Here is a 25,964-nt window from a genome sequence, read left to right as displayed (position 1 = left end):
GCCGCGCGACCTAGTCCTCGCAGCGCTCCCGCATTTCGCCGACCCCGGAGCCGGAACCCCGAACCGGGCCTCGGTGCTACACCCCCCCCGTCGCGGTGGTCCTTGGTGGACGTGGAGCCGCCGGCCGAGCTCCGTAGAACCAGCCCTGTGCTCGTAGGCGTTTGAAATCGGACACCGCTGTGGCGTAGAGGCCCCTCGCGTTCGTGCGGAGGGATACGCCGTTGCGTCTGACAATGTGGACGGAGGTGGTGAAGATGTCTGCGAGAAGAATGAAATCATCTCAGTTGTAACAACAAAAAAAGGAAGCGGCGACATTAGTTGCTACAATAGGTCTGTTTGCCCACGGACTTGTTACATTGTAGCGAGCACGTGTGCGCGCTGCAGAGCTCGCTCCCGGGACAAAAGGAAGAGAGAGAGCACGGGGCTCCGATGCGTTTCAGGCGCTGAGGTCGAGGTTCTCTTGAAGTTTTATGTTTTTCCTCCTGCGAGTCTCTTTTCTTTTTCCTGTCGGATACCAGACCCTCGGAGCGGAGAGGTAAAAACACACTCTTTCACTTCACCTTCCGGGGGCAACTTGCATGAATTCGACCGGGCTTCCATCGGCACCTCATTTCTCTTCTCCTCTCGACGCCTCTCGATTTTTTCGAAAAGTTTTTCGGGAATGTGTGGTTTAAAGCGGGGGGATGTTAAGTTTTTTTTCTCCCCCCCTCGTCTGGTCTGAGGTGGCGAGCCGAGTGTGTGATGGTGTCCGCCTCGACCCCGGAGAGGAGGAAACTGCTCCTTTGTCCCGCATTTAAAACAGAAAAGACCCCTCTGAAGGGTTCTCCTCTGCTCGCCAGCCTCATTTTGTTTTTTTCTCCACCGTGTGTCTCCGCAGCAGCTAGCTTGAGCCTGCGTGTGTGCAAATGTGAAGTCTTTGAACGCCGCCGAGCATTTGAGCTAAACTTTGTGTTGCTGGGGCCCTGCGCGTATTTTCGCGAAACAAACTTTTCCATTTAAAAAAAAAAAAAAAGGCCATTTGCTCGCCCTTTAAAACATTCCTCTGTGCAAGTGTCTGGCCACCAGCTCGACTTTATTTTATTACACATTTGGCAGGAAATTCCTCCTGCTCCCCTCCCACCCCCCCCCACCGCCTCCACCTCTCAACTCCCTCACTGCTCGACTTGAACCTCAATATGTGGAGGAAAGGAGGACTCTCTGTGTTTTCGTTGCCTGAAGTTTGCAGTAATATTTCGCCTTTTTTTTTATTCTCCAAACCTCCCACGGCCCCTTGTTGCGCTTGTTTCTACGCGCATTTCTTTTCTTTTTTTCGGGTTCTCACCGGGAAGACAGGGGTTTTGTTTTTAATTAGATGTGAGGCTGATGTCAACATAGTTTTTTTTTTTTTTGGGGGGGGGGGGGGGGCACATAAATGGTGAATGGGTTAGTTGTCAGTCTGGCCCTGGATGTGGCCTAGTGGAGATGATCAAATAATGTGCAGCCCTACATCCTGTGGTGCCCTACATGTTTATTGTCATTGTTCTAAACCGCTTGACTCCCCCCAAAAAAGTGTTTATTATTATTGTCATTTTTTTTTTTATAATAATAACGTTTTCTGGCACTGAATGTTAACAGCCGCTGTGTTTTGAATCAACAGTTGAATGTGGCTTTTCTGTTTTGGTACGTGGTTCCTCCAGTAGTAATAGCAGTGACATAAACGGCATGTTATATTTGTTTACTTTGCTCTAATGTTAACATTTGTTTTGGCAGGTGGCAGCAAAAAAGCAAAACACGTTGGCACTGAATTGTAAAAAAAAGAAACACACAACATGGTGTAAAAAAAACTTGATTTGGCTCACTGCTGTGTTTTGAAAGCCATGGCCAAAAACTGACTCGTGGTCCAAAACAAAAACCAAATTTAAGTGGTAAACAAATTTCGAGCTGTGTTTGCTCTAATAGATTTATTATAAATATTGAAGTTTTTTTATTGTATACTTACGGCGTTTGTTTAAGCGGGTGGTTTGTTTCACTAGGCTCTTTAGTGAAGAATGACCTGCCTCCTCTGCCTTGTGTGGGGTGACAAAGACCCCTAATCTGCTTGCTTCAAATATTGATCCAGCAGTAGCTGAAGATGCCATTTTGTTACATTAAGCCCCTCCATGTGCTCTGCTCCCTTTGCCCCAGTTGCTTAAAGATATTTAGGAATGTAAAGTTTTGTCTTAAAGTCTTTCGATGCCCGGCCTATCCAGAAGTTTGGAAAAGCATTGACAGCCATGTCCCTAGCCTATTTACATTTGGGGCGATGTGTTGTGTGTTCACTTCCTTCCCTTGTCTCAAGGTTAAATTAGTTCTGCTCGCCTTGGTTCACTGGAGTTGGGCTGCACTCTTTGTCTGTCACTATAAAGAGCAAGAAGTGAACAGTGTTGATTTCATACACACAGAAAAAGAATTGTTGAATTTAATACTTTTGTCTGTTTTGTGTTCAAGTGGTACAAGATTGATATTGTTATTTCTTTGTATAAAGCCAAATCTTCTGCGTTTTCTTTGTTGACATTGACATTGTTAAACTGGCATTTCGTCTGCGATATCCATCTTTTTTCTTTATTTTTTCCCCCTCATTGCATCTATTATGCTAGTTCTGTGTCACAAAAGAGGCTGTAAAAGCACACCACCTGTTGGTGTCCAAGTGCCTCTGTTTCTCCACTCGCTCCCCTTACCGCTAGTTCCAAGTGAGGCTTGCAGAACCTCCGCTCGGCATCAGAGAGCGGCCTCGTGCTTGCGTTGGAATGCAAAACACAGAGTAAATCCAGTATTCATGCTCACTGTGTCATTTGACAAGGTTCTTTCTGAGTTGACATATGGTAATTTGGTAATGACGTGTTTGCATGTAGTCATTAGCTCTGCCTTTCACCCATATTTCCTTGGGCTAACAATAGTCCTAATTATGTCTGTAATTGTAAATGTATTACATTCTCTTTTATGTAGCAATGATCGACATATGGTTGTGTTATTTGCCATGGTTGCGTAAAATGAAAGACGATTTTCTTTTACTTGAAGTCATTACTTGGTAGTGTTTGACTAAAGGCAGATAATGCATCATTTCATGGCAGTGTCTCTTGTGCTGCCTGCATGTGAAGGCAGTGTCTTGGAGAAATAAGCATTTTTTTAGTAGACCTGCCTAAAATGTAGGTAGTGTTTTCCCTCGTAGGTCCGCGGTTCAGCGTGTTTGTAATTTGAGCCGTGGGTTGCGGCCAACGGAGACTCAATAGACGGTCACTGGTTCTCATGTTTTTTACTTTACAGGTATACAAGATTTGCTTTCACTAGGATATAGTCTCATCTTTAAATTAATAATAGAATAAATTAGACTTAATGGCAGAGAGAGAGAGAGTTGCTTTTTGTTAAAGAAAACGGCTGACAAAGTGCACCCCAGCACCATTATCTTTAGGGAGCTTAACTTGCCAATATGCATTATCACATGGGTTAATACAAGATTTGTGATGGCAAAGCTAGAGTAGTTCAAATCATTCATTACCATCATCCCCCTGTTTTTTATTTAAAAAACTACATGTAACTTCTCTTTGTGCTTGCTAGTGCCATTAAAACCCTGTATCTGCAAATTTCTCTCATAGGGTTTATTAGAGACTGAAGGGTATGAACGAACAGCAGCAAAGAATGGCTGCAGTGGGAACTGACAAGGAACTCAACGACCTCCTGGATTTCAGTGCGGTAAGAGAGTGGGAGAGCAGTCTTGGGTGGTTCGGGGTGGCAGTGGTAGGTGGGTGGCACTGGGAGAAAGAGCTTTAAAGAATGCGATACAGGTCTGGGTGAGAGCAGAAGAAAGTTGGAGGTCTGGAGAATTGGGGAAAGGGGCGTGGAAAGAATTTTGGTGGGAGGCCTAATTTCTCTAAATCAGCAACATCTAACTCCAAACCTTTTTTTTTTTTTTAACAACAGGTTATGTCAGCTGAGGATATTTCCCTCCCTCATTCGTGGCACACAGAGCTAGTGCCAATTTCTTTTGAAGAATATTGCTATACCTCAGGGTGAATGGTGAAAATGATTCACATTTTAAATGTAGGTTACTCAATTATGTAGGTGATGCAGAGATACAGCAACAAGGAAGTTGAAACTTTCTGAAACCAACTGGTACCCACGGTAAAACACAAGAGAAAACAGGAATGACTGCATGAGATGTTGGGAATAATTTCACCTCTATTTGTCTTGTTAACAGAATCTGAGGGTGAGGCAGGGGGGGGGGGGGACATGATGTATGAACTGTGCTGAGCAGACAGCTTCTACGTTTCGTTGTCGTATTTTTAGTATTAAGGAAAATATTTTCAGGGATGCTGTCAGAGGTTTCCTCCAGACATTTTCTACAGATGTTTTCGGTTCAACTTTTATTTACCTATTTTTCATTTTGCCATGAAGCCCCTTTTTTTTTTAGCTTTATGCTAACACAAACATCTTATAAACCGAAAGGAACAAAGTAGGCATTTCTTCTCCTATGTGAAAATGTAGAGACGGAAAAGCTAAATTGCTTGCTGTGGAAAATTTATATTATATATGTATTTATTATATATGGGATAAAATAGGTAATTCCGAACTGTAGCTCACAGGGTTTTTTAAACTACAGAATATCGGGGTAGCTTTGTTTTAGTGATTTTTGGAAATGCACTGATGTGCATTTTTTTTTGTATAGCTGTCTTCTGTGACACTATCTTGACTTGTACGGATAGTTGTAGTCCTATTCTAAGCCACAGAACTGTTATTTAAAATAAACTTCCCCCCATAAAGGACAAAACACTCCTTGTTGTGAAGGGGGGTTACGGGAGGTTCTCATTAGTCAGTTGGGTCTGTTTTAGAAAAACTCAGATTGACCAGCTGCCAGTTTATATCAGCAGATGTTTTTGTCAAAATATGACATTTGTAATATGGGTGAGGAACCGTCAAACATTGTACAAACAAATTTACTCTTGTTTATTTGCTGGCTGGTCACAAAAATGCACGTTAGACACGGACCTTGAATAAAGCCAAACATGTCGGAGAGATCTGTGATCAAATGTAGTGGAAACAAAGTTAGTTTCCAAGTCATTCTTATTTTGTAGTGCTTTAGACCATACCCTGTTTTTGTTTTTTTTGTAAATGTTTTTTAAGATCATACATGGTACTGTCAGATGGTTTTATGGTATCCAAATTACACAAAAAGGTTTGCTTTGAACCGTAGAGCATGTCACTGAAAGATCCCACACAGCAGATACTTAGACCACACCATAGCCTCATGGTAAAGCCCACAGTGGCTCCCTGACTAGGGTCATGTGCTCATTGTCAGTGGTTTAGAAGTTTAATTACTTTATACTTCTCGTTTCATGTCTCAAAGGTTTAACTTCAAAATGCTGTATTTTTCAGGGGCAAAAACTTTCATCTGTATTTAAATAAAATAAAATTAACAAAGTGTTTTTAAATGCATTAATTTGCAAATAATGATTTGAGGATTAATGTAGCTTGATAGTCTTTGATAGAATTCTTCCTGTTGAATCAAAGTCGTCCACGGGTTAAATCAACCATTTAACCAATCAAGGAATAGTTAATATCTCCCTTTCAACTGAAGTGCCTTGAGGAAAAAGACCTTTACAGCTATTCAAGTGTATGTGGTGTTCATGGTGGAAATACAATGTGTGAAGTGTGTCGTCCTTTGATTTCCTCGTTACAGTATCTTTCCTCTTTTGTCTTGTAGATGTTCGCGCCTCCAGTAGCCAATGGGAAGAACAGGACAATGACACTTGCCAGCAGTCAGTTTGGCGGATCAGGTAAGTTTCTCCCCTCAATGTTCAGACCTAGACTAATTTCAGAAGGATTTGTATTTCCTGTATGTCTTGGCAAATGTTGTTTCCCCCCCTTTTTTAACTTCACTTATCACTGTGTGGTTATAAGTGATATTGCTGGCTACATGTCAGTTTTTGCCTAGCAACCATATACTAATTAAATATGAAGAAATCTATGATTTTTAGTGAACCAATAAACATGTTTTCAGTTTACAGCTGGTAGAGTAAAGCAAGTCCTTTTAAAGGTCAACTCACAAAAAAGTTTCCCTCATAACCCCTGTGGTATTTCGCATGTTTCAGTTTCACTTTAATACTCATGTTTCGAGATCTTACACCACCTTGTTGTAGATGTAAATGGTATATGTGGGGCTCAAAGCAGATGGAACAGTTGTGCTTGTGCTTATACCCTGAACTGATTGTATACAGAGATTGAGTGATGTAAGTTGTTTTTGAATATATGACCATTTAGCATCGTGTTGAGGTGTAGTTCTGGCCTTTTTATGTTGTGATTCCTTGATGGTTATCTATGTAGAAAACTTTTTAATAACTGTTTTTGGCTCCTTAACTTTCCTGAATGTAGCATTGACACGTCTTTGGGACATGGAGAAAATGGACTGTGGCTTTAAATCCCTCGAGGCCCATAGTAGTATTGTTATGAAAAATCTAAACTCTGCTTTATTAATACATCTAAATGGATTTGAGTTTAACAATCTCTTCCTTGAGGTTAACATTATTTCGCTGTTTTGAGGTTCCGATTTGATGCCGTTTAACCCCCCCCTTAAACACCTGACGCCTCTGGGTTAGCTTTCTTCTCTTCCTTGAATGTTATTAGTAAGTTGGATTACTTTGGTTCCTGTCACCCTGCCAACCTTGCGTGTGAAATCGAGTCACACTCCCCAGTGTTCCCCAGAGTGAGAACTTGGCCACTAAGGAACAAAGACAAAAAAGGGGGCTTATGGACTTGAAACAACTCCCCCACCCTGAAGTGTAAAACACTCCTCCCCCAACACGGCACAGGGCTCTTACCCCCACTGATCTGCAGGAAATGGCTTGAGTCCGAGACAATGTCCCTCACCCCCAGCTCACAGCCTCTTAAACTGGCCCAGCATGCAGTGAGTGGCCAGAGTGGAAGAGAGAGCTTGTTGAATAGGGATCAGCCTGTGGAAGGGAGGTTTCTGTTTGTTTCTATTACAGCAGGCAATTACTAAGCAGTGAGGAGTTAATTCCTCCCCCCGGCTTGTGTCCTAAAGTGTGGCCCTTGGTCATTGACACCCATTTTTATGCGGTACTTCAAGCTGGCACGTTAAACTTTGGGCGATCTGCAGGTACCCTCGAATAACACTTGGTAGATTAATTGCTAACATCTGTGAATTCCAGCCCAGGAGTTTCTTGTAGACTAGTATGGTATCATAAATGTAGTACATAGTATTTTCCTTATATATTGGGAAGAAAACTAATTTACATCGTACATCTGTGGAGGAAAACTGGACAAATAAAGTGAATGTGATTTATTATGTTTTGAATTGATTTATTATTATACAATGGCTGGGTTTGTTAACAGGATTATATTCTGGGACCCAGAAGTCATAGCACACTACTCATTGAAACACTGTATGGCTATAGGCCAGGAAATTCGTTTATTATAAAATGATGACCATTAAAGAACAATGTCCATCTATGACGTCACCTAGGCAGCTTGTATATTCAGGGAGTCAGCAGCGCGGGAACAGCAGTGGGCAGCCCAGTGGACCACCAGACCACCTCTATTCATCAACACAAAAGTACTCAGAGGGGTGCTAATTGCATTAAGCGTCCTTCTCCCCTTCTCAGTGGCCAGTGTGCGTGAGTGTGTGTTTGGGGAGGGGAGAGAGGAAAGAGGAGAGGATTGGCAAGAAGTGTGGGAGGTTTGAGAAGTAGGGGCGGCTGAGTGTGATGGTGTGTGGTGGGAGCTGGCCAAGCCTTCAGGCAGGCGTCCCCTCTGTCACCTTTGCAGCTGCTGGCAACGTCTTCAACCCCCCCTTCACACACAAACACACACATGCACGGGACACAACATGCTCACTTCCCCGAGATCACAACAAACACAGTGAAATTACACATGTGGTCACACCCAGTGGCTCGCTGGCTAGTTGTGTTTGACTTTTGCCCTCTGAATTGTATCCCTGCACACGGTCATATATTTCTCTGTGTGTTGGTGGGTTGTAGTTAGAAAATCTAAGACTTCAAGAAAGAGGAATCTCAAAGGATTGTGATTTCCGTCTTCTACGAAATTAGATGTTTTCATAGCCTGCAGCCGTGAGAAGGCTTTGTGGCTCAGAAAATAAATATTTTTTTTGGGACTTGAGTCAGTATTTGTCTTACCTTGTGAATTTCAATGGAAGTACATTCTCAGTAGCCATGTCAAAATCTGGCTGAATTCGTATTGGACCAGAGAGCCTGTTTTCTTTCCAACACTACATCTTTTACAGTTTCTTATTTGTGTATTTTAGTAGTCGCTAATTCAACACTTCCTGGAGAATAATTCCTCCATCATGGACACAGCAAGTATCAACAACTGAGTAGCACATAAATACAGTTTAAGTTTTCACTTGTAATTGTCTATTGTTGGACAAAGGCATGAATTCTCCTATTAGATTTGTAAGTAAGCACGTGCTTGATGATGTGTTTATGAACACTCCTGGATGTCCTCTAATTATAAATACCGACAGGTCACAGTAACCATTAAGTGTTTATTAAAATTTGTTTCATACAGCAACCTTTTTTTCCTCACAATTGGACCCAGACGTTTGGAGAACGTATCAGTAAACACTTGGAAACTATTTAAATCATTAACTAATATTTGTATTCCAAGGCACTGAAAAACTACTACGTACGTTTGTTTTAAAGAGAAAAACAAGGAAATCTTATTTTCTGTTTTTGCCAATATGATATAATGAACAGCACAAAACAAGCAAATTATACATTCTATTATTAATAACTGCTCTTATAAGAATCATTTGAAAGTATTAAATCTTTTAAATAAAGGGATTTAATTATCCAATAGTGGTAGCATGGTAGCTTTAAGTTCAAGTTTTCTTTTATGAAAGATTATAAAGACAAACTTTAACTTAGTTGTCAGGTTTTTTAAAAAGCTTTAGAGTTAAGAAAGTGATCAAATAAGGACAAAATTAGAAGTTTGTCTTTGAGAATGCAGACGCCTTAAGTGTGAAGAGCCAACGTTTTAGGTCAGGGACAAAAGGTTGGTTTAAAAATATTTTACTGTCCTGTATCAATGACCCACTTGAAATGGAACTTATCTTGTTTTTGATTTGAACTTTAAATATGCCTTTTTTCAAAAAATGTTTAAGAACATGCAGTCAAAGGTTGGTCATTTATAAGACCATACTGCAATATTTTATCATTTTTGCCAGTGGTGACTGTCCATTTGTTTTGTAAAAAACATGACGAGAGAGGAACAATAGAAATATCCTTCTTCTGTTGTCGGGCTCTTCTAGTCTGGCGGAGCATCATTTCACCTCAGCAGCTTTCCACCTTGTTTTAATTGCCTCCGAGTTAATTACTCCAGTAAGTGTGAAACAATGTTGTCAGACTTCTCCTGCACAGCCGCGTTTTCGCTCTATCCTCTGCACCCCCGCTGGCCAAATGGAGGCTTCTTGGCGGATGAGTGTTGTATTGAAAATAGCTGTGAAGATTATGAACTTGCGCTCCTGACTACTTGTTAGCTCAGGAAGCCTACTCAGTGCAGTTAATTGTTGACAGTTGTACTGTATGGCTTAGTGTGTTTTCTACTGCATTTATTGTGTTTAGCTCATTAGAAAATACCTTTTAGTTTATCAGATGTATTTGTTACAGCTGCAGCCAATTTACTTGGTTTGCCTTAAAATAATTCATAGATCAGTTGCGAGCAAACCACCTTGTTGCTGATGTCTCCTCTCTGAAGTGGATGTTTATCTAATTTGGAATCACCTCACCTGGCACCACGCTTTGGCTTAAGTGTCTTTGTATAAAGTCTGTCATCCTAATTTAGCAGAGAACCCATCACCAGTGTCCTGTACATTGGACATGGTTGATGGTGGTGAAGCGGTGCATTATGGCCGTGGACTTTCAGTAGGGCTGATGTGACAGCGAGCGAGGCCGATCTTTTTGAGGTCCCTTCTCCTCCCTGCTCGCCTGATTCTCCATGCCACCGGCATCAGCTCCATAGATCATGGCTGTCGCAGCGTGTGTAGGTGCTTGCACCGCTCTGTTAGTCTCATCACTCATTCTCACTCGTCAGCCAGGCTGATCTCGACCAGACCCCTCTCACTCTTGTTCCTTCCTCCCTCTTTCTCCCGCTCGCTTTCCCTCCCCCCTCTCGTCCCCTTGCATTCTCCTTCCACCCGCTCATTGCTTTCTCACACACATTTTTTTAATTAGGCAAAAATCAAAGACGAAATATGAATATTCATAAGGAAACCACATTAATATGCACAATTATGCAAATCAGCATGCAATTAAGCCCTGTGTCTCCAGAGAGCCTGGATAGCATTAGTGCATAAGACAGGGAGAAGGGGATGATGGGGGTATTTTGGAGTTTTCTGCTCCACCAGTCTTTTGGCTGTATTTTTCCTTTGTGACACACATCTCCCCTTTCTTTACCTAAAATACAGTAAATAATGATTTGATTTTGCATTTTTTATAGTACGTTATTTCACGTTTGTATGTGTCAAATTGACAGAATGGAATCGGAGTGTGGTTAAGATGACATTTTATCCTCTTGGATGACATTAGGGATGTGAATGATTCATTTTCTGCTATACAGTGTCTGCAAAAAACACTAATAGCTAAACTGAGCAGTGTTTGCTATGTGGTATTTTACTTTCCCTAGAACTGGTCGAATGTTGCATTGCATCTCGAATGCGACAGCAGCTTCTTTGATCAGTAGTGATGCTCTCTCCTGGATTGTGCAGGCCCATTGTGGCCACTTAAGAACATCAAATGTTGAGAGTAGGATGTGGTGACAGGTTTCCTTGATATGGCTCCAACTTTAGGGTATTACTACATATCTGCAGTGACACATAGGATAATAAGTATATGTTCTTATTTGGTGATTGCCTACATTCTCCCCCAAACTGCTTTATCATTTTATCCAATCAGACCAGCTTCCTGTGTCCCTCCGTGTCGATTTTAACACTGTCTTTCTCTCTTCAGCAATAGACGAGCGTAGCAGCTCTGGGTCTTGGGGCCCGGCAGAACAGAACAGTCCCGCTTTCAGCCAAGGACGGGTAAGATCTAAATACACACATGCATGAATTTAAGTTTGGAGATCTAAGCATTAACACCAGATGCCATGATATTGTCACACACTTGCATGATGAACACATCCTCTCTCTCCCACCCAGCACAGCAGCGTTGTGCTGTTTTTCTGCAGTGTGCCATGTTTGATTTGAAGTGGTAGTTTTACTTTATACTTAATAAGCTTGGCTCAGGTTCCCGCGTTGGCAAGCGCTCTGGTAGCCAAGAACCTCTGTGGAAGCCCACCAGTAATTGCAGCTTCACATCCGCCGTAACTGTCTTGGCACAACTCTTGTGTAAATACAAGGAACAGGGGGTGAAATAGATGCAGCAGGCTTTGATTACCACAAGTTAATAATTAAGAAAGTCAGTTTGAATCCCCAGAGCTGATGCAGATATGTTTGGCATGGGTCCTGTTAGTAAGACAGAAAAGCAGAGGGAGGGAAACTGCTAAGCCATGTAGGTATGCTAACAAGTTGGGTTTAACCTTAAACAGGGGTTGTCATTTACGTTTGTTAGTAAAAATTATTTACCCAGTTTTAATGGCTGTATGTTCTTTATAAGGCTTCTCACGTGGTGTATTTGGTTTCTGCAGGGATATGGAGAAGGATCCCACTACAGTGAGCATGAAGGCTTGTCCTCTCCGTTCATCAGTTCAGGAATCGCAGGTAAGCTAGTGTGGTAAAAACACCACGCAGAATTTGTTTTGCACTGTAGGAAGATGAGTATATAAATTGGCTGAATTTGCTTCTTATTGCCAAAGGAAATGTTGCTTTGTCTCACTCCAGTTTTAAAATAAACATGTTGATTATGGCCAATTGGACTGTTCTGCGTAATTTGTTATGACTACAGAATTGTTTTCCGTGTGGCAAAAATATGTATGTCTGTCTACATGCGTGCGCGTGTGTGTGTGCCTGCGTTCAGTCGTTGAGTGTTGGGGATGTTAGGGCACTGAAGCAGAAACCTTCCCTGGGGTTTTGTCTGGCAGGCAGCTTTATGCAGCTGAGCGTACGGAAAGGGGGAGATCATCTCTGGACTTTTTGTACTTGAGAAAACCTACTTTTCATTTGTTTGAGCACACATCATTGCCTCTTAATATGTGTACACAGCTCAGGGTTTCACTAGCATAAATAATCGCCACTTTTATCCTCCAGGTAAAAATGAGAGGCCACCGTACCCTCCCTTTGGAAGCCAGGTATGTTACCTATTCACTACAAAGCTATGCCTATGTTAGAGATGCATTCATATTTTTTTAATCACTGTAAAGGAAGCCCTCCTTTTTCACTTCTCTTTTCACGTTAACCACTTTGAATTAACCGTCTTCGTTTCCTAGAACAGAGGTTGTTTGTTTCTGCTGTGCTTTCCCATGCCACTGTATGTAAATCTTTACTCGCTCTCTCTGTCTTGTCTAGCCTGGTTTTCCTCCCAGTGACATAGCGATGCCCAGCCCAGATGCCATGTCCCCCTCTGGCCTTAAGTCTGGCTCCCAGTTTTACCAATCATACCCCAACAACCCCAGGAGAAGGCCGCCTGAGGGAGGCATAGGTAAGATAGACTTGAGAATTGTCAAGAATTGTTCTTTGTCTGTTTTTAAATTTTCCATAATTTGCCTTCCTTGATTATCTGCTGTATATTTTCTTTGTTTTGATTAATGGTTAGGTTCAAAATGTTTATAACAAGTTCGTAGAACTTTTTTTAAATTGTCCAACGTACAAAAATGCTTGTTTTTATGGCATATTAGTATAACAGCAAATATTCAATTTTAAAAGGTTAGGAAAAGCAAATCATTGGTATTTTTGTTGAAAAAAAAATTCTAACAATAAATTGCTTATCACAAGAGTTGTTTGTTTATTGTATAATGACTATTAACTGTTTTAGAAGAAATCTTGACTCTTACCTCCGCTGTTAATGAAATTATAGGAGCAAATCTCATTTATGTCATTGTTTCTTTCTTTGTTTTTTTTTTGTTTTTATACATTTTTCAAATCATTTTAAAAACCAAGCTGTGCACAGATGATTGCAAAGCGTCATTTCATGCACACTGACGTACAGATTCAGGCTGGCATACACTTGCCGCAGCTAGTTTTTCAATTTTTCAGTTTGCAGTTGAAATTAGAGTGAGTGCATGAAGAAACTGCACCTGAACTGACATAACACTGGCAAACACATTGTCTTTGCTACATCCTCCTTTGTGTTTTGGTTTCTCCCTTTCACCTTTTTTCACTGGTTCTCTGTCTGCCCGTATGTAGAAACCCAGCCAAAGAAGATTCGGAAACCCCCCGGCTTGCCATCCTCGGTGAGTGCTTATTTATGCTCGCATTCACAGCTCACAGCCAGTCCTCTCTGTCTCTGTGTTTCTACCTATCTCTCTCAATACACACACATGCTGCACACCGACACACACTCGCTGCTTTCCTCACTCTGCTTGAGCAACTCTGTGACAGACAGGGCTAAAGATCTCCTCCTCAGTCAAACTCTCCACAACCTGACAGTCAGGCAACTCGGGTCCCAATAAACACCATCACTGTGGTTGTCCCTACACTAGACTCGAGTGGTGTCAAGTGCTGTTTGGGGTCTGGTTGTCATGTAGACAAGCACTTTTATAGGATTTTGAGCTACTTTGTCAAGTCTGGTAACTTGCCTTTTTCGATAGTTTGATTATTAAGACCTAGGTTTTACCAATCTGTTATTGCATCTTGTATCTGTTTTACATCATTACAGGGGAAAGTAAAGACTATTTGGCTAAAGAGCAAACTAATCTTTGAATATTCATTTTGTGGTTTGGTTACTAAAAATTGTTATTTCCGATGTTTGGTCCTTAAAATTCAAGTGGATTTTAACTGAATTATCCTGAAGTGCTATTTAACCTAAATGTAAGGTCTAAGAAGTTTGCAGTATCCTATAGTTTGATTTACTCTACCAAGTGACACATTTTGTCAGTGGGCCCAGAATTTCCAGCAGCTGATGCAGCTTGTGTGTTGTTGGCAGTTCCACACATAGCTGGAAACACTAGTCATTGATGGATGTTTGAGATTATACTGAATGAGTTCCACTGTTACTTTAAAGTGACGTGACAAAGAATTGAATACGGTTGCAGTTGTCCAACTCATGCCCATTTATATAATATATTATATTATATAAAACTGTGTGCTGATTAGAAGCTTTTTCGTCCGTACAATTCCAGTAACTGTGGATCTTCAGTGACCCGTAGGCAGATTCCTTTATTTGAATAGTGTTTCTCACAGAATTAGATTTTGTAGTAGTAGCTGTGAACCCAGAGTGGAACATGCAAACTCATGTTCACTCCGAAAGACCAAGACCATAAACACAGGGTCAGTGTGTGGTCGATTTCTGCCTGCCTGCTGAAGATGACAAAAACTTCCTGGATGTTTTAATGATGTATTAGTCAGTTCGACTATGACTGATGGGTCCTTGGTCAATGTGTTCAATTGAGCACTGTGCACGGCTCTACAATGATACAGTAGGGCTAGGCCTTAAAACAACATCAATAATTGTAGAAATGTAATCGTCACCAATAGCAATATAACAAAAAGTCTATATTATATAATGCTTATAGACTACACAGTGAGGATGTACGACAGATAATTGAGCTTCCTTAAGTTTGCAAAATGTTTTACCGTTTGTCATTCTCTTTCCATAAAAAAAAACGTATTTTTATTATTATAAATTAAATGATGTTTAAATTAAAATATAATTTTTGCCCATTATGACTATTCCTACACAACAATGAAAACACTTAATAGAAAATTGCTTTTTTTATTCTAATTTGTTAATAATGTTTTTGTTCATTGTGAAACATTGATGGGCCACCACAATCTATGTAATTTATTGGTGATGCTGACAAAAGCATAGCAAAAACTCCTTAATATTTGTTATATAAAGTCAGGTTCCTTCCTGGCCCTGAACCACCTGATGTGTTGCTTTATGAGACAGCAAACATGATATTTCGTGTCAGAAGGACCCTGCCCTGCAGTTGATGCTGTTGCTAGTAGAGCCCTGTCTTGCTGCCTGAGCTGTCACTGAATCATGGAAATACTTCCATTGCACAAACATTTTCTGTAACCCCATCCTCGCGCTACTTGTAGTTATCAGATGACAAACATGACCCAAAAAATAAACTGGGAATGGACACTTAGAATCTCCGCTCATGTGGCATCTGGGTCTCAGTACGGTGCCTTGATGTCAGCAAGATGAGCATGTGTTTGTGAAGAACATGTCAAAGTAAAAGAATTGTAAGGTTTGCTGGGTCAAATACCTGCACATTTTTCCAGCAGAAGCATGGAAATAGATTCATGCCCATGCCGATGCATTTTTAACAAATGGATGAAGTAAATTCCCTGGATTTATGTGGCTGACTAGGTCCAAATCACAGAGCCATGGATGTGTTATCTAGGAGGAAAGGATGTCAAGTGTTAGCAGTGCTGCATTCCGCCTCTATCTCGGTTTAAGATGAACAGATGCATCTACAGTAGCTGGCTGCATTGATTAGGAGGGTTCATGTCAGATCGACTAATAGTCAGAGACGGATCACGCTCGGACTCTGTGAACTCTCTGCTTAATCCATGTCCCGAATTCTTGTACATTAATGAAGTGAAGTATCTTCTGTGACCTAGGTGTTGTCGTGTAGAAGTGGCTGCTGAAACCTCTGCGTGTAGACGCTCTTTGCCATGGTGATTTCCTCACAGAGATTGAGTGTGAATGCTCTGTCTGGTGGCTTTCTCGCTGTCTGAACCTCAGAGTGATTCCCCGCAGTGTGAACGATGGCCGCATGGTTTTAGTGCAAATGGTGTGTGTGTGATACCCCCCCCCCATTTTACCCAGCCCTCCGCCTACGCCTCACCACATGATGGCCTGGGTGGGCCTCCCCCCTGTGAGTGACCCAGTTGTGAGGCGCGGTGCTTGTGAGGCCTCTTAGCCTCGTGTCTGAGCCCAGATTAATGACTGCCGATGATGATCCTGTGGTCTGTCCTCCCACCCACACTCCTTCTCTTCCTTCTTCTCTTCAACACATTCTTCTTTTTCTCTTTATCTACTTCTGTCACTTAAATCGAGATGCTGTATATCAGCTAATGGTCAAATAACAGCGGCATTGAACAGGCCATTTTCACCATTTTCCCCCCCGAAGCTGTCTGACTTCTCTAACCCACCAATGTCCGTACACAAGATCATCCCCTTAACCCTGTGAACCTTCACCCTGTCTCCTCTGCAACAATCCAACAAATGGAGGAACTTCTCTTCCTCTGCCCCCTAGTTGTCTACTACACTAACCACAAAACCCCTGTGGTCGAATAAAGCGCTTTGAGGTTAGTTTGATGTTAATCTTTATCTTCTCTCCACCCCTTTGCCACAACCAGTGTTTTCTAGCGTAGAGACCTTTACATGGTCATAACCTGAATTACATTAAACCCCTATTAGTTGAGGATTTTACCCTAGAAATCCCCTTTCTTTCCGAGAATACAATTATCCAGCAGCACCAGTCATTGTGTTCTCTGTTCCCATCTAGAGCAGCAGGATTCACTCCACATTGTTCCCCGTGAAAGAACAACTCAAAGCCTATTGTTAAATGAAGCCATCTCCGTCATGTTTTCCCCTGAATTAACCGTGATCATTTTAAATCCCTTGTTTCCTTCACACTCCCCTGGCCATATCAAGCTTTGTTTAAGTCATTTAGATTACCTTCTCCTGTCCCCCGTCAACACCCCTTATCTCTCTACCCATTTCATAAATCATCAGGGCCTTAATTTCTCCCCCCCTCAGTCCTCCCCCTTGCCCCTTTACCAGCCCCTACCCACAGCCCTCGCCATCTCTCTCTCTCTCTTGCTCGCTTGCTCTCTCTTGCTGACTGGATCCCAGCCCCCATCTCTCTCTCTCTCTCTCCCTCTCGTCGCTCCCTCTCCTCAGCCCAGCTGCCTGTGGAGTTGGATGTGGTCCAGGAACAGGCAGATGGCTCTGTAATTAGAAGTGCATCTCTCCATTCCCTTTCCACTTCTCCCTGTTAAATCAAATTACAGAAAAAAATCCCTTCTCTGGATTAGCATTCTTTGCAGCGTAGCCTCAATTCTCTTTTCTCTCTTCCTCTATCTGCCATGTGCTGTAGAAGAAAAGAGGAAAAAGACAACTGAGTGGCAGCCGATGGTGTCAAGAAACCGAAGGCTTCTCATGTCCGTTTTCAATCTGTGTCTAGTAGAGTCCTAGCATCCATTTTTATCTGCAATATGTACAAGGGATGTATGATTGGACTTTTAAGGTGCTTCAATAAAATGTCCAGTTTGACACGAGTTGACCATTTCCATATTTTCTAGCCATGTAGAATGTGGTATTGCAAGTGGCGTGTTCATGGGTGTGTGTGTGTGTGTTGGCTCACTGAAAGGTATGTGTGTGAGCTGATACTGAGCGTGGTATAGGGAGGGGCTGCAGGCCAGCAGTGCAATGTCACTGGGGTCCTGGGAGCTAGAGGAAGTGCTCACTGTGCACTGGGATTCAAGCCGTAGCTGTGCCCAGCATGCCATGGCCGCTGCGTTCTCCTCCACAGGCGAGGAGTCAGCCTTCCTACTCCAACGGCAGACTCCCTCTTGCCATCTTGTGGCCACTTAAAGCTGGTGCTTTTCTATAGCATGGATAGGGTGGATCGATACATTACTCCTCGTCTCTCATGATGCTTGTGGTTGCACAGGAAAATCGATATTTATCCAGAACCGTAAAATATCCATGTTCAAGTGTATTAATGTAGAAATTGTTGACTAATTGCATTCTGTCTGCATGTTTGTTAAGGTGTATGCCTCCACATCTGGTGAAGAGTACACCAGAGACAATGGAGGATATCCTGGTGCTAAGCCTGGAGCTGTCTACCCTGGCTCCTTCTACATGCAAGGTAACCTTTACAAAAATGTTCACTGAAATCATTTTCATCCTGTAATTCCATTTTCTGAAGCTGTTTTCATTTATTTAAATGTGTCTTCTCTTTTCTTAGAAGACCCCTGGTCATCTTCTGGCTACTCTGCCATGCTGGGCAACTCTCCTCACATTGGACAGCCAGGCTCCTTTTCCGCAATTAACCCGCAGGACAGAATGGTGGGTAGAAACGGCCTCAGTCTCATTCCAGTTTTCTGTGTCATCTTATTTTTTTCCACTTCACCTCCATGTTTTCCTTTCTTTGTAGTTATGCATATCTTCTATTATTGCTCATACTGACATTAAGCCAAGATTTTAGTTTCAATAAATTTCATCTGAGATATATTATTTTATCAATCCATTAACACTTAACACATATGGAGTAATTAAACTTAAAACTCCTTCATGAGATTGATTAAAGCATTTTTTCTCTTTGAGAGGTGTATGTTCTTATGAGGCTGCTTGTATCTTTTCTCCAGAAGCGTCATCCCCTGCCTCTGTCCCCACAGAACTATCCTCTGCACGGCAGCGAAGTCAACGGCTTCCATTCGGCCCCCACCACTTACAACCACGCACCCACCATCAACGGAGAAGGCATCATGTGTAAGGGATTTTTGTGATAAACTGATAATAACACGAAAGTCTTGAGATGCATCTGTCACTTGATTCAACTCCCATTGTAATTTTATATATATATACACACAATGTGTCTGTGTGTTTTTTTTCCTTCTTCCAAAAATAAATTAACGGGTCATCTGACTCGCGTTATTTATTTTGTCTCTGCAGCCAACCGAGGCACCACAGCTGGCAGTTCAGGAGATGAGATTGGGAAGGCGCTTGCCTCAGTGAGTCCTTTTTTCTGTTTGCTGTTGGTTTTGTAAATTAGTGCTGGGCAATAAAACAATTACAACGGTTTTCACAGGGATTTTATTTTCCTCTGACAAAGTGACAGTGCAATGTTTTCAGGAGATTTGTATGAAGAACAGAACAAATAAAAACATCAGTGGATTATTATTTAGTATGTTCATGGTTTGATTCAAAACTAATGAATGTCCCAACAGTGACAAACAGTTTAAAGCCCTAATAATTGATTTATACTGAACTATAATACCATGATGTGTTTTAAATATTTTCAGGTTGCCAGTAAGATTTATAGTAAACGAATTGTGTATATCATAATATTAATGTATTTTATAAAGTGGAAAATAGTTACATTTTCTTCCATATTGCCCCACAGTAGTTTGCATTTTTCAACTTAATTGCATTGAAATGCATTTCTGTGTTTTTGTTGTTTTTAAATACATATTGAATATTAAATAATGTTCATTACGTTGAGTTTGTTTGTTAATTTCTTTCAGATTTACCCATCGGACCACAACAGTAATAACTTCCCCTCAGCTCCGTCTACTCCTGGATCCCCTCAGGCGATTGCAGGTGCAGTTCAGTTCGTACGCACACAGATATATGATTATAGAATATGAGGCCCAAATTACTACTCCTTATATATAAAAAATAAAACAATTATAGGGGGGTTAATGGATTCATCCCCACTCACACTGTTATGCATCATCTTTAACAGCAATATGAAGGGGGAAAAAATCCTTGCATCATTTATTTTTCTCTTACTCGCATCAGTTCTGTTCTACCTTGGCCTGATCTCAGATTCATATCAACCTGAGAGCAGTATTTAGTCAGCTGGTAAACTCAGTTCAGGTGGTTTATATCTTCTTATGCCTACTTTTAACTCTGCCGTACAACCATGAATTATGGAAAATATCTCTATTACAGCCACAGAATACCTGCACCAGATCAAATCATTTAGCTTGTTCAGTTTGATTGCAACCTTTTTTGCTTTGCACAGAGAAATTAATCAGGTGAACTTGTTGGAGCTAAAATAATCCTGTGCATATTAAATGTTCTTAAGCCCAGAAACGTGTCTGTTGCTTCATCTGGTGTGAAGTAACATTAACACTTAACACTATCCAAATATTTTTCTCTGCAGGAGCTCAGTCACAGTGGCAAAGACCAACCACACCCAACTATGATGGGCCACCACATGCACTGGTATGTTCAGACATTTTTCTGCTCCTTCAGTTTGTTGGAAACATGAAGTGGCTGTATTATATTCGTCCCACACTAAAGTAGAAATGCCTTGATTAAATCATAATTAAACCGTGTGTCTATATTAGCTTTCCCTAGCTTGTATTTATGTAAATATCTAAGTGCGTGTCTCATGTATTTTTTAGCAGAACAAAATGGAGGATCGTCTGGAGGAGGCCATTCATGTACTGCGTAGCCATGCTGTGGGACCTGGCTTAGAAGGAGCCCACTCTGACATGCACAACCTGCTGTCTTCAGTACACAACGGGGGCCTCGGAGGCCTCTCCCTAGCTTTTCCCAATGCGAGTCTTGCACTCAGCAACAGACATCCTGCTATGGTGAGTCACCCGTTCTTCTCAAGTAGTTTCATATGTGTTTGAAAGCAACTTCTAAAGGGGGGGTGTAAATTAGCGCTTATGTTTAATTTTATCGTAAACATACTGAGCATTGAAACTTCTCTACAAGGAATGTGTGGTTACACTGTTTGAGTAGAGATTCAGATTTGTTATGGGAAGTACTGTAATTACATCTGTCATCCTTTGTTGAAGATGCTGTGCCGGTATCAAAATAAGAAATACAAACTTTTTGTAACATGGCTTAAAGAACGAAAAGTACATCATGAATTTTTTTTATGTGACTGAAATAAAGGCTGATTGGGCATCATGATTTTATATTGCAGTTTTATGTTGTACAACCTATTTTTTTTTTAAATAGATTAACCTTGTATTTGAATCGATGAGGGAAAAAAATTCAAAATTGCTTTTTAGTTTTTTCTTTTCATGAGGGAAAAACCTGTCTAACCCACTCATTTGTGCCATCTGCTGGTCAAAAATATAATTTGCGGCAGAGCACCGAGGCAATAGTTTCCAATGTGGAGGTTGGCTGCAGGGGTTTCACTGCAGCATCCACCATCAGGTTGCTCAAAGATCTGCGGATCCACAGACAAGCCTTGCATACAAGGGATATGGGGTCTCCACCATGTCCCATCTTCCTAAAGGGGAAAGTGTTTAGTTTAAAAAAGGCAAAGAGGTGATTATGTCTGAGCTACTGAGCGGGCCTCATGGCGTTTTTATATTCTGCCATACAAGCCAGTTGCCAGTCAGATTTACCTTTTGAGCCTCCGCGTTTAAGTTCGGCCTGTATCATTAATAACAAGGCCAAAACACTTGATGACGCTAAGGTGCACAACTGAAGTTATGCCCCTAACATCTGCTGGTGGTCGCTAACACCTGCTTACATCTACTGGTAGTTGGTAACCTAAATTGTGCAGAAGACCTTCAAATGTACAAGGTCCATTCACCATCCTGTCCTTTATTCTAAAATTTATTATTTTCCCTGAATTAAAAGCCATAGATCTGCACAAATGTTAAACAATATGAATAACATTGTTAATTAGCCATGTCATAATTTGTCTTTTGTAGTGGCTCTGTTTGATTACTCCAAGTTGGAGCAATTTCTTTGGTTGATAGAACTTCTGCAGCCTGTTGGTGGTGTTTCTGTGTCTGAGCCTGTGAGACTCAAATCATTGTTCTTTGCTTTCATCAGCAGGGGGGAAAGCATGAGGAGCCCACAGGTCTTCCTCCCAGCAGCACTCTCCTGCACGGTCACCACGCCTCTGGACCCACACCCTCAGCCGGTCAACCAGAAGGCTTCACCAGTGAGTTTGGCTAACATCTTGTTACTTAGCAGAACCTCTGTTGTAGTTTGCATTGAAGTACTGAAATTAAAGATTGGTTTAGTGCCTCTGCTAGTATCCCCCCCGGAAAAGAGGAAGTTATGAAGTAAATGTCTTGAAAGGGAAATATTTTTGTTATAGAATTGCATCCTCACGTTTATTTGTTTGTCCTAAGGTCTCCCTGGTGGACTGGCCCGCTCTACACACTCCTCCAGCAGCTCAGACATCAAGAGAGAAGACCGAGAAGACAGAGAGGATGATGAAAACTCTGTTTCAGACAAGTCTGAGGATGAAAGGAAGGACTCTAAGCTAGCACGTATTCGGTCACGGTAAAGTTGTTATTTACTTCATAGTATTTCTCACTCTTTTTGCTTTTAACCAGAAACCACTGAATCGCTGTTAAATTCCAGTGCAGATTTTAATCTCCCAAACGTGGGAAATTTCTTTTGGCAAATGTCAGACATAAGAATATTTAGTAAAATCTTTGATAACGAAATCTCCCAAATGTTCAGCTGTTTTTTGAAGTGTACTTCCCCTCAGTTATCTACTATTTCCTGTGTGTCGTGCTGATAGCCCAGTCTCTGTTAGATGTTTAACAATGTCAAAATTCCCCCCATTTCACGTTTTCAGAAAGGAGGAGTTAGCCCTCCAGCTGCTCTCTAGCCTTGCAGAACAGAAAGATGAGTAAGTTTCAACGATAGAGAATCAATGTCTTGTGCTTTGCAGCCTCTTGGCAAACAATTACTCAAAGCACATGTTTATGTCACGTTTGTTTAAAATGTGAACTTCAATCGGCAGAATTATTGGAGTTTAAGAGGGTAGTGTTCAGATTTAAAATACAAATGTGTTGTCGTGAACACATTTAAAAAACTACCCCCTGAACAAACTGCACAGTACAAAACCACCCAACAAATCACAGAGATGCTTAAATAAACAAACTGATTCAAGCTGAACTACATTGATGAATGAAACATGCAGGTACAACAGTATTTTATACCATTGAAAGTCAACTTATCCAATGTTTGTGGAGTCAACATTGAAGTGGGAGATGCTGCCCCTTGGATAATGTTTTTCTCACGTTCATATAGTATTAACTGCCCACACATCTCATTTTAGCACATCCATTCAGTAAAACGTTTAGTCCAGCTCTTGGTGCTAAATGTTTATCGTGTGTAGCATGAACACTTCTTGGTTTGATGTTTTTATTTCTAATTTTTCAACTGTTTTCATTTGATCAGTTCGTCTCTGTTTGACACCAGTCAGGACAATGAAGAAGAAGATGATGAGGACCTTCCCCCAGAGTTGAAGATGGAGCGCGAGAAGGAACGGCGAGTGGCTAACAACGCCCGCGAGCGTCTCAGAGTACGGGACATCAATGAGGCGTTCAAGGAGCTTGGGAGGATGTGCCAGTTACACCTAAGCCACGACAAACCTCAGACCAAACTTCTTATCCTGCACCAAGCCGTCAATGTCATCCTCAACCTAGAACAACAAGTCAGAGGTCAGTTTGCAAGAGGAGGCACACTTATGTTTACCTCTGTTAACCCATTTAGACCAGATCCATTGATGCCTGTATAAGCCTCAAAGACCGGGTGCGGCAATTGCATCCTTCTCCCCTGAGAGCCAGAAGATATGGCATCTCCTGTAAGACATGTGACTGATAAAATACATTGGGCCTCATTCACAAATCTGTACTTAAACCATGCATTTCAAATAGAATATATAAGAATTTTCATATTGAAACGTAACAGTTTTGGCTTTCATTAAATAGTTTATTGGCCTATAATTGATCACCCAACCGATGTGGTGTTTATTGTTAAAGTTTAAAGTGAGCTCAGGTCAGAAGTGAGGAGGAAACAGACACAGACCGAACCTTCCATGAGCGTCTGTCCTGATCCTGAAGCAGCAGTGTCATAATTATAAAGCGACGTCATCTAAGAATTAAGAAATGTCCGCAGCGCTTGTGCTCTGCATTCAGCGCTTCAGTTATAGAAGCATGCTTTATATGTTATTTATTACATGTCTATCTGCTTCAGAGGCTGAGAAATATCTTTTGTAAACATTGTCGATACCGTCAGCTGCTCCGAAACCCCTTGCGTTTTAGTTTTTTTTTTTTTTTTTAAAAAGGCTTGGGCTATAGAGTGCGTTTTGACTATTAGTCAGTGCTAGTGCTATAGCATCTTGGTAGATTTAATATGTTATTTCATTATACTGATGTGGCCTGATGGTTTTCCCTTCTCCATCAGAGCGTAACCTTAACCCCAAGGCAGCATGTTTAAAACGCCGCGAGGAGGAGAAGGTGTCTGGGGTGGTGGGTGAAGCAACGATGCAGCTCTCAGGCGGCCATCCCGGTATGGGAGGAGATGGACACAATCCAGTTGGCCACATGTAACACCAGGTAGGTCCTCATGAATGACTAATAAAATAATAGTTCAGAATGAAATGTATCTATTTTGTACATTATTAGAATTTAGCTGTCAGCATCATCCTCACTGTTTTTCTGCAGTTGTTATTTAGTAGCGATGCTGCTGCATAATGTCTTTGTCTTTCTTTCACAGATCTGGTGCTGTTTCCTTGGCTGTCAGAGGATGTGGCCTTAACAATTTTCTTCCACCCATTATTCTCAGTGTGTGTTTATGTGGACATGTCTGTGTATTGTCCGTTCAAGTTTCAAGATGCACATTCGCACACTCGTACACACATGCATACTGCCAAAACTGACACAGCCTGTTTGTCGCACTCCCAACCATGACTACAAGCTCAAATGTGAAGAACTTTTTTTTAGTTTTGCTTTGTTTTATACATTTACAGTTTTTGTTCAAGTTTTGGTTTCCACACGATGATGGAACGCCGGAGTACTTTACGTCCTGCCACAAATTTGGGACTTCACACACTGCCGAGAGGTGCTCTGGTGAAAGAAAGGAGACCTAATCAAACACAAATTAAATCAAGGATTTGTGCCTAATTGTTACATGTTTTCTAATTGACATTTAAGCAAATTGCTTTACATGAGGAACATTTATTGTAAGGGATTGCTTATGTGTATGAGCAATTATTTTTAATGTATGTCATTCCCAGCGTGATGGTACAGTCTTACATATGTTATGTAACCAAGCCTATAGTTGAAGTTGAATTGTCTAAATTCTGTGACTTTTCCTTGATGAAATGTTTGAGTTGGGTTGTGAATAGGTCACGAGGAAAGGTCAAAGTTTTTACAGTTCAAACGCAGCTTTCATGAAAAACGGGAACTTTGACCTAGAGACTGTCTCCGACTGGAGCCCAGTCTCGTCCCAAGAGGCGTCTGGAGACTTGGAAATCGAGGACTCCTTCCTTGAAGGTTAAGGATTTTCCAAGCGATAGAATCTGTCAACTACAAAACTGTTCTTCCTCTGTGTTGACCACAAATTCTAGTATTAACTCCAGTGGTTCCTTGTCATAGGTTCAGGGTTTTGTATTGCTTTATGTACTAAAGCAGTCATGGACGAGACAAAGCACAGTTGTATAGGTTAAGGCTGGAAGTTGAGTGTCGACCTGTCGTGCATTTCGGTCCCCTAAAAAGCCATTTGAGACGAAGTGGTGAGCAGCGCTCCGTGCTGTTACTTTCTTGAAATGGGTTACTGACGATGCCAGCAGACTTAACAGTTCCACGTTTTTACCCCTGAATTGATCTTCTGTAAAAAAAAAAAAAGACAAAAAAATCTGGGTTCCTTTTGATAGAGGGATCTCATCAGTGCGCAGTTGTTGAAGCAGACAAGTCTTTGTGTAACGAAGGCTTTCTTTTCCTTAACGAGCATTCCCACTGAATTACAGCCCTTCACCTTCCTCCGAGTAAGTCTGTCAAGTTTCTTACTGAGAGAAGTGTGACGTGTAAATTCACTTCATACATTACTCTGATATGTTTCATTTTTCAAAATTAAATATATATAAAAATATATATTTTTTGTTAGTCTATACATTGTAGATTTTTTTACATAAATGGCAATATTAGTTGAAGTTTAGAGTGTATTGTAGATGAGCTGAAAAAGGGGATATTTGACAATTAAATGAATATGTTCAAAAATTGAATTCACAATTGAACGACAGAGGAAAAGGGGTCAACGGATGATGAAAGACAAATGTTGAAAGCGTTTGGTATATACTTTATTCCAGTTTTTGTTGTAAGGCATATCATCAGCTACCCAGATTAATTCTTTCTTTCC

The 25,964-nt window shown here is 41.2% G+C and overlaps 1 protein-coding gene across 6 annotated transcripts; it reads left to right on the top strand.

Moving 5' to 3' along the window:
- Positions 1-25,964, top strand: tcf3b (transcription factor 3b). 6 transcript variants are annotated; one of them, XM_061078467.1, is made up of 21 exons: positions 1-535; positions 3,612-3,708; positions 5,717-5,789; positions 10,995-11,068; positions 11,674-11,746; positions 12,233-12,273; positions 12,491-12,623; positions 13,328-13,374; positions 17,871-17,970; positions 18,070-18,170; positions 18,500-18,593; positions 18,777-18,835; positions 19,349-19,424; positions 19,993-20,054; positions 20,237-20,428; positions 21,639-21,747; positions 21,941-22,094; positions 22,396-22,449; positions 23,004-23,266; positions 24,012-24,163; positions 24,324-25,964. In XM_061078467.1, exons 2-20 carry the CDS (start codon positions 3,634-3,636, stop codon positions 24,155-24,157), a joined length of 1,926 nt encoding a protein of 641 aa, XP_060934450.1. In that variant the 5' UTR covers positions 1-535; positions 3,612-3,633; the 3' UTR covers positions 24,158-24,163; positions 24,324-25,964. The 6 variants fall into 6 exon arrangements, with proteins under 6 accessions (XP_060934450.1, XP_060934448.1, XP_060934447.1 ...); XM_061078465.1 differs by having other exon boundaries at positions 18,470-18,593; positions 21,636-21,747; positions 23,025-23,266; XM_061078464.1 differs by having other exon boundaries at positions 18,470-18,593; positions 21,636-21,747.

The sequence above is a fragment of the Limanda limanda genome, chromosome 9 (assembly GCF_963576545.1).
Source record: "Limanda limanda chromosome 9, fLimLim1.1, whole genome shotgun sequence".
Lineage (NCBI taxonomy): Eukaryota > Metazoa > Chordata > Actinopteri > Pleuronectiformes > Pleuronectidae > Limanda > Limanda limanda.
Note: the sequence above shows the minus strand (reverse complement) of the source record. Positions and strands in the feature narration are given on the sequence as shown.